The sequence below is a fragment of the Megalops cyprinoides genome, chromosome 3 (genome assembly GCF_013368585.1).
Source record: "Megalops cyprinoides isolate fMegCyp1 chromosome 3, fMegCyp1.pri, whole genome shotgun sequence".
Classification (NCBI taxonomy): domain Eukaryota; kingdom Metazoa; phylum Chordata; class Actinopteri; order Elopiformes; family Megalopidae; genus Megalops; species Megalops cyprinoides.
This window is the reverse complement of record NC_050585.1, coordinates 28,283,345-28,292,789: the sequence shown is the minus strand read 5'-3', so window position 1 is coordinate 28,292,789 and position 9,445 is coordinate 28,283,345. Positions and strand designations below refer to the sequence as shown.

At 40.4% G+C, this 9,445-nt stretch overlaps 1 protein-coding gene across 1 annotated transcript; it reads left to right on the top strand.

The window, feature by feature from the left end:
• Positions 1-6,799, top strand: LOC118775752 (ADP-ribosylation factor-like protein 13B). Its single transcript, XM_036525824.1, has 10 exons — positions 1-101; positions 1,791-1,898; positions 3,786-3,856; positions 3,966-4,215; positions 4,680-4,785; positions 5,247-5,452; positions 5,711-5,828; positions 5,973-6,240; positions 6,414-6,530; positions 6,708-6,799. Exons 1-10 carry the CDS (start codon positions 82-84, stop codon positions 6,761-6,763), a joined length of 1,320 nt encoding a protein of 439 aa, XP_036381717.1. The 5' UTR covers positions 1-81; the 3' UTR covers positions 6,764-6,799.
• Positions 6,800-9,445: the final 2,646 nt, after the last annotated feature.

Sequence of the window (9,445 nt, the reverse complement as noted above, 5' to 3'; positions counted from 1 at the left end):
ATTAGGGGTCTTATTAGAGCCTTCTTAGTTTGCAGCTGGGTGGAGTGACATGCCACAGAGGAAGAAAACACAAACAACTACATGGACACAGACTTCTTACTGTGAGTAAAAACACTTTCTATAATGCTGACCACATTTTTGCATGTTTATTCTATGTTTATCAGCTTATTCTCTTTTTCTCCCTTCATACAATTAGATTGTCGAGGATAATTAAGAAAATGCCGATATGTAAGAATGAAATGGCACTATAATTGAGCCGTCATGTCTATCATGAATATTTATTTAGAGATTGAGTTGAACAAATTTAGAAGTACTTTTATAATGAAAAGCACCTAAACAGTCATTTTTGTTTCTTACAATGGTGTTGTGGTAATGCAGATGAATTTGTGTGCAATTTTTATTTGGAACATGCAGAGAGCTTAACTGATAGTTTTCAGGGGGATCCAGACAGGCAAAGAGGGTCAGTGTGCTGAAGAGACATTCCAATAGACTCAGACAGAGTCTCAGGAGCTTATAGAAGGACACAAGGCGGCACAGGCTGGATTTATCTGCAGACATGGTCTGTTTTGTCTGACAGCTGGCATGGGCTAGCCAAGAGTGTTGGATCTGTCTCACCACTAAGTATAACAAGGTAGAGCGTAATCATTGGTTCTGTTGATGTAAAAAAGAAGAAAAAAAAAAAAAACAAAACTCTCTGTTGTTTACCAGGATTACACTGCTCCAAATTACTCAAGATGACTCAGGGTGATTGATATAGAAACTGTATGAGTTTCTGAACAGCATATTTCCTCATTTTCTGACTGTGTCATGGTTCAATTATATGCAAGTGCACTGGTTAACCAATTTACAGTCCTTTTATATGAAAAGAACTAGCCTACTAATATGTGTATAAATTTGCTTTTCTTCCTAATGTTGTACCATTTTTTTAGGAATTATTCAGGGCATCAGTTGTCCTCTGGGGTTTGAAACTGGCAAATGTTACATTGTGGTCAAATAAAATAGTGCTTTTTATAGCTCCCATTTGATATTATTATTAGTGTCTGCTTTGTGGACAGTGTGTATTAAGCATGAAGTACAAATGTAAAGTGTTTGAATGGCATGGTACAATGACAAAATAATGTGAGATTGTAATTTCAATCACTGGAATGTGAGGTACAGCAAGCATCAATTTAATTTAGTTTTGGATCACACTTCAGTGTTTCATCGGCCTCAAGTTTTAAAAACAACTGTAATCTTGAAATTGACCAATAATTTACATATGCACTAATTATACTTGTAAAACCCAGCAACATTGTGGGTAGAATAATGGCATATATTGATACAAACCAGAATCATATGACTAACATTTTCTATCTGTTTCTTGAGTGTTTTTCAATTAAGAGCACTTTAACAGAAAAGTACTGTATTAAAATGAATGTCAGGATACATACTAAAGTTATTCCATCTATTCAGTGAAACTTTAAATGGGCATTCTTTTTTCACTGCTAACTGAAATATTAGCAGTTGTTAACAACACAGGCTGAAATGTTTGTGAAAGTAAGTAGTAAGTTGTTATCTAAAAAGTTGTGATTAGTGGAAATGTTAGTGAATGTCGGTGATGTGGCCTGAAATGTTCATGAATGTTAATAATTATGTATTAACATGCTACTTGAGATGTTGGTAAATAGTAGTAATGTCAGCTAAAATGTTTGTGAATGTTAGTGATATAAGCAAGGTCAGATATGGCCTATATGGCATGGGCTGTGAGGGGCGTCCATTGGGCATCACAGTGTGTAAATATGACCCTGCAGGTATGAACTGAAGAGGAGATGGTGGCCGTTGTGCAGCCCTCAGCTCGACATAGCCAACCTGATGAACAGCTGCTTCAGCTGTATCTCACAGTACCATTTACCCATAAGGTAAGTACCAGGAAGTAGCTACTCTCCCTCTGCCAAAGTGTGTGAGTGTGTGTGTGTGTGGGGGGTCTGAAAATATGCTTTCACTAGCTCAGTGAAAGACCTTAAGGCCCCTCCACATTTAAAGTGGCTCACTTGTCGCCCATCGCTTTATCACTGACAGTTGGTCACTAGTGGGCGTTCCAGGCTCTGGTTGCCTAGGTACCCCTCTTGTATATTTCCCACCGCAAATATTTCCAAGTGAAACAAGCAGTAGCTGGCTGGTTCTACAAGACCAAAACTATATCGCTAGTGTATGCATATGGACAGAGCTACACTTCAACAGTGACAATACACCCACGTTTAATTTCTTTTAGTTCACAGATATCCTTCATTCCCATTGGTAGTTGCCTCATTCACATCGCCTCAAAGTTGAGATTAGTTTAACTCGGAACCCTCCCACTTCACATCGACAACTGTCATTTCGCCTGACATCGCTGCAAGTCGCTGAATTTCATTAACATTCCATGCTCTCTCGTCACTTAGCCTCTTCCAGTGTGTACGGGGCTTTAGTTATTTAGGTCTTTGTTTAACATAACAAAATGTACTTTGTCCTTTGTCTTTAACTTTACTTTATTATCAATGATTTAATTCATTTGTGTAACCACTAATCTCATGATGTCATGGTTAAGAAAATTTTAAATTTGGTTAAGTGCATTGAGGCTAGACTGAATAGAGGCATTATGGTTTGGAGTGGTCCCTGCCCTCAGCAATCACACTTCCCTGGTATGCCCTCTCCTGGTGATGGGCTGCACTTGAAAAGGGCCCTCTACAAAGAATTTAAAAGCATCTGAAACCAAGCACATTCTGACAAGGTAACGCAGCCTCTGAAAACATACAGAAAACCTCTGCCTTATCATATGGGTTCTGACTCCTTTGCATGACACACTGTAAAGACAGTTTTGCATTCTCAATTGACTATCTGTCTGGGAGGACTAATCATCAGTTGTCATCAGTTGGTCTAATGTTTGCGGTTACTGGACGGAATCACGATTATCACTCGTGAATTGTGTGCTCTGGCAGTGCTCTGGTTTACTGTGGCTTTGTCTATCTAAAGCACTGTCTATCAAAAGGCTGCTGATCAGCTTAGCAAAGACCTTTCGGTCCCTCCTAGTTCTCTAGCTGTGTGTGGACTCCCTGCCACATTTCATGCTGGCAGTCGGTCAATGACTCATTAAGCCATGTTTCACCTTTCATGAAGCCACTTGGCAGGGAGGTGTGACTGAAGCATTAAACTGCACATCCAATCTGCAGACAAATCAGGTCTGTGACAGACTGGCTATGAGCTGAATGTCAGTAGCAATGTTTAAGGAAAATGAATATATATTAACCAATAACACTACGCATCAGTCATCAATAGACAGTACACAATTGGTACCTATTATTTGTTTTTGTCTGCTAATATAAACATCAACATTTTTATTCCTCGTTATAATATTTCATTTCATTACCATGGTGGAAAGGGAGAGATTTACATAGACAGTTAAAATGGATAATTATTAGATGGTCAGACTGAAGTGCTAAATTAGGTATTTGGTCAGGATATTTGGTAACCCTTCTAATCTTTTTAATAAATGCCATGGGACCTTCAATAACCACAGTGGGTTAGGACCTTGGTTTAACACATCATCCAAAAGCAGGCATCTCCTACAGAACACGATCTTCATCACTGCACTGCACATTGGTACTCTGATCAGTCCAGAGGAAAGACTGCCCCTGATAGCCCATGGGAAGTCTCCCATGCAAATAGTAACTTGTACAGTGCTTAACAGTAAAACTACAAGCTGCAGGTTGTGATTTTGAATGCAATGGCCCCTGACTACCTTGTGAAGAATATTCTCTTTGCCACAGGCAGGTGACGGTGCTGTTAGTCGGCCTTGACAATGCAGGCAAAACATCCACCGTGAGGGGACTCCTGAAAGGTACTGAGAAGTTCACAAAAGAACAACATACAATGGTGCACATTGCTAATTTGCTGGGAGAATGCTGCTCCGCTGTGTGATCATCACTTGTGTTTTGGTCCGTCTCCAGCACCCCTGGAAGACCTGAGCCCCACAGAGGGATGTGTGCGCACACAGCTGAGAGTGGACAACTTCCTGATCACTGTGCTGGATGTGGGTGGAGCTCCGGAGGCTCGTAAGGCCTGGAGGGACCACTATGGCGAGGCCCATGGTATCATTTTTGTGGTAGACTCCAGTGATTGGACAAGGACCCAGGAAGCTAAGGAGATTCTGGAGGAACTGCTAAAGCATCCAAGTGTGGCTGGAAAGCCCCTTTTAGTGTAAGACCCCTTTTTCTTATCGGTCAAAAAAAGACAGTGGATAGGCTCAAGAGGAAGAAGGAGAGGAAGGCATATGTTGAAACCTGTGTTATTTGATTTACGAGAGCTAAAAAGTAGTTTTTCCAAGTCTGAGCAGTGACTGCTATCTCTTTCTTTGTTCTCTGCAGACGTTTAAGGGAGGCATTGTTATTATTGGGTTTTATACTATAAATGATCTATGCTAAGGCTACATCATGAATCAGAGAAATGTAGTAAATTCAAATATCATTCAGTTTTTCATTTTGCTCCTCTGCTGGATCAACCACCTTGAGTCAGAGTAATATACATGGTTTCAGATGTGAGTAAATTACTTGAAATGGTTTAGAATATACCATGTGGTAGTAATGTGAAATGTCTGAATCATCATAGTGTCAGATGTGTCAGAGGTATGTCTGTAAAAGTAATGTTGTGAATACTTTTTAAAGGCTGGCCAACAAGCAGGACAAGCTGAATGCCAGGCTGGGCAGTGAGCTGATAGAAGCTCTGTCACTGGAGAAACTGATCAACCAAAACCACTCTCTCGGCCATATTGTGAGTACACTGTGTACATTTTCTCCCCCATCAAAACCTAGGAACCAGGTAATGGCAGCTAAAACTAAAATTCTTTGCGACTGGGAGGGATGGGAGTGTAGACAGTTGTTTTTCACATAAATCATGGGGTTTTGTGATTTGGAGAAGAAAGAGGAGGTAGGAATGGGAAACTGTAGAAACTTAACACATTTAATCGCTTGGACACATCTATACCATTATCACACAGAGAAGCCTTTCCATTGGACTTTGGACCACTTCTTATGACTCACTCAAGGCAGTGAGTCATAAAAAATCTTTTGGCTATGAAAGCACAGAGTTCATTGATATAAAAACAGTAACAGTAACTTAAACTAAAAGTAAGTTTTTTTTTTTTTTTCTTCTCCTGTGAATCTTATGACTGCTCTTTGGCAGGTGAGTCACAATGTAGCAATCATGTCTGTGGCTTTGGCTTCCTCTCTCAGGAGCCGTGCTCTGCCCTGCTCGATGCCCGCAGGTGGTCTGACAGGAAGACACTGCGCGGCTTGCGCTGGTTGCTGCGGGCTGTGTGCCTGGACTACCTGGAGCTGTGTGCACGTGTGGCCTGGGACAGCAGGCAGCCCATAGGCCATGAAGAGAAGGAAAAGGGTGGAAAAGCTGAGAGAGGACAGGGCAACCCCAAAGAAGAAAAGTGAGTATCCTGCAGCCCCCCCCCCCCCCCCCACCCCCGTGGAAAGGCCACTCTGTGAGATAATTAATATATGTATAATTATCTCACAGATAAAAATAATATATTGCAAAAAGTGACCAGGTTTTACCAATGCAAGCTTTTTCTGTAAAGCAATCTGTAGACTATATGGAGGCCGGTCTGTTGGGTTTCCCCATTATTGCTTTCTCATGTTTGAAGATCACTGCAGCTCTTGTGCAACAATTTGGTATTTTTGTGTAGAATCCCCACCAGCAAAACTGAACGTTTCAGCAAAAAAGACCTTCGGAGGAAAGAGAAAAAGACACCTAAACAAAAGCCAAGTGATAAACTGCAACCCATCAGAAATATCCTGCCAAAGGTAATCATACACATTTCCCACTGTTACTGTTTAACCTTGTTTTAAGTGTGTGAAAGCCTACCTAATGTCAGCTGATTGTAGAAGTTTAAGTTCTTGTTTGGCTATTGCCTATGCTTATGAACTCATTGGTATTTTTTACTGCAGGAGAACACAATAAACAGGAAGTTGAAGAAGAGAAAACAGGTTAAGATTATTGAGAAAGTTAAAACACAAAAAGGAAACCAAGACCGAAAGGAAGAGGAAGAGGAGGAGAGGGATACAGAGGCAGAGCCAGACCAGAGTGTTCACAAAGAAGACAAACATAGCACTGCGCTCTTGCCTGGTGACTGCGGGAAGCCAAAACGTAAAGGCAAAGTGAAAGAGGAGACATTTTGCGAATCAACTGAAAATGAGGTTTCCAAACCAAGGAAAGGTACCCCCTGAAATTAAGATACAACCTCTACCAGTGTAGCCAACATACTCCAGACTGTCATGTATCATGAGCACTATTAACACTATTCAATTCTCAATGAATGCTGTGGTCAAAAATTAATTTTTACCTGTCTATATCTGCTGAATCACAGACTTCATTTTTATCACCCGTAGGAAAGGGAGAAAAGGAAAAAAAGAAAAGGACAGTAAAAGTAAAGAAGAAAAACAAAATAAATACTGAAGAGGTGCCAGCTGCATATTCACAGCCAGTGGACCTTTCGGAAACTTTTGGTAAGCCTCTCTCAAATACTTTGGTAACAGAGACTTACAAAGTCTGATGCAGTAAATGTTGGACATCTTGAGGACCATCTCAGACCTGTACACTGGCTGTATTGTAGTTCATACTGTAATTGTATAGTTGCATTTATTTGATATAAATTGACCAAGCTTTTGTTGTGTTCTCCATAGACTTGTACAGAAAAACAATCTTGTCATTGGAAGCCAGACAGGACCAGGGTAACTGAAGGGAGATTCTGCCTGGTTCAGCATGTGATGACACAGCCCGCTTGCTCTTGTAGCACTGCGCTGGTTTATGAACGTGCTGCAGGATCTCTGTGGTGCACAGCCTGTCTACATGACACACTGGGGCAAGAGGAATTTCATTACCTCCAACTATTGCAGCCAATGAGGGACAGAGAATTGTGAAGAGGGTACCTGGTGACTGTCCATACCAACTGTCTTCATTCTTATGATCTTTAGTAAACATTTATTTTTGATCATCTCAGTAGTTATGTATGTATCTCAGCATGGAAGAGTGGCACATTCTGTTAATGCTGTTATTAATCAAAGAAGCAGTCTGTTATTTGCTGCTGTACCATTGGGCAAGGTGCTTAACCTGCCCAATTGCCTTAGTAAATATACTGCTGTATAAATGGGTAACAAGCAAAACTGTAACCTATATAAGTCACTGTGGATAAGAGCTTCTGCTAAATAGGAAACTAATATTTAACCCTCAAAGTACATTTAGTCCATATGCCACATCATCTCCATGTTTCATAACTTGTAGATACTGTATATAAACATATGCATTTAACTACTGAGCTGTTTCTGTGGTAGATCACTAAGGAGTTATCAGTGCTCCTTCGTTTCAGCAGTAAAGTGGTGATACTGTTTGGTGATGCGATATACATATCCTTTTACATATCTAATGGAACCTTTCCATTCTGTTTCTGGATTTCAAAAAGTAAACTGTGTGTAACACTGTTGTATGTGTAGGCAGTATGGTTGTGCTTAATTTTACATTGTTGATTGAAAATGCCCTATTTCATGAAAAAGCTAAAATGTTGTAAATTTTGAAAAGGAATTAGAATTAGAACAATGTGATGTGTTAACCAGCAACTACACCCTTTAGGTGTAATCCTTGTTTTTTAATGAGGCTAGTTCTGTTACTGCTCAAATTATGAGAGCATACTTTTGTTGAAAAAAATGTACAGTATAAAACAATACTTGTAAATATACTTTTTATGTACAATGTTATTTACAATACATAACAAAACATTAAAAATCTTCAAAATTTGAGATGTTCGAGTCAAGTGATGAAAAGTCCTCATCTGAGTTGGTTTTAGAATCCAGGGATTCCACCCCATCCGTGGAATAGGTTAGGTTCAGACCCTCGTCTGAACTTAGAGATGCCTCCTCCAAGTCGTCCACCTCCAGTACTTCCAACCTGGCCATCTCCTGCTCCTGAGCACCAGGGAACATGACATCCGGTGCATAGAGATTTCCAGACTCTGTCAATTGCAGGTTCCAGTTCTGTGGAAAACAAAATCAAAAGCACTATAAAAATAGAGAAAAACAACACCAAGGTAGACCCAGTTGCTTCCCTATGTGTCCAGTCATGTGCAATAGTTATTTTTTTGCATCTTGACACAATATGGAATTTCTCCAGCTCCTGTGTTGCCCTGACATTAAATTTAAAGTACCAACAAAGTGTCGCCAGGTCATCTGTACTCACAGCAGCACGCAGCTGTCGGATGAGGCTGCAGGTTTTCTCCAATAGCTCTCTCTGGGGTGGGTCCTGTTCATCATCGTAACAAACATAACGCAAGAACTCTGAGCCGTAGAGCCACAGCTGCCTGAAAAACACAAATAGATTTCACCACCACGGATGTTCCAGACTTCAGATTAAACGTCATTTAATGAAAAGAATAACAAAATCTTCCATAAAAATACTCCAAATTGCTCCAACATCAGAAACATACGTAATAATTCTCAGTATGTGGACACAACATCTCCGCAGCTTTACTTACAAAGACGTTCCTCTTAAGTCGGGCTCATGACAATTAAGGCTAGCAATGTCCTGCTTCATCAACCAAAACTCTTCAATATTGACACGACCTTTTCCCTCAAGCCACCGTTTCTGTAAAAAAAAATAATAAAAACGAGCTATTTTATTAACATGACACAATAGGTAAATGGCAGATCACAGAGAAGACACATCCGCTCTTTCTATAGGTCAACTCTGATACGCCATTAAATGACATTTTGAGAATGGTGCTTGTTGCTTGGGGGTATTTTTATCCAACGTTAAGGCCTGTCGAAGAGTCCGAAAACGTATTACAATTCTGTATGAACTGAGAACCATCAATATTCTAATAATTCTTTCGACGAATTAACTTAATTACAGCCTGCACTGTAAGCGCTCAAGATTTAACGCGATAGCATTTCCTTCTTTATATTCACCAGCCCAGTGAGTCACAAAACCTTTCCTCGTTGGTGTGGTCGTCCCAACAAGTCTACATGCGACACATTAAATGTTTTAACTGTCGTGGATGCAGAGCTGTGTTGAACAACCTGCTAGATAAAAGTTCGCCAACTTTACAGGAAGCGGTAACAACATGCCTAGCAAGAAGCAAAGGCGGTCACAGACACAAAGACGTCAGAAGCCAGCGTCAGAAACAACATTGCATTCAGCTGTACCAGTAAGCAGGCTGCAGCCAAAGCACTATGATGATGGCATTAAAGCAGGTTTCCCATTCCCACCCCCAAAGTTAAGGAATGCACAGCGTACCCTATGCAAGTGTACCGTAATGCAAGCTTGCTAACAGCAAAATACTGTATCATAGCCTACCAAACGAATCATTGACCTCTCCATTGTTCCTGGAAACAAAACATATGAATTATAATTAAAAAATCAAACACAACAA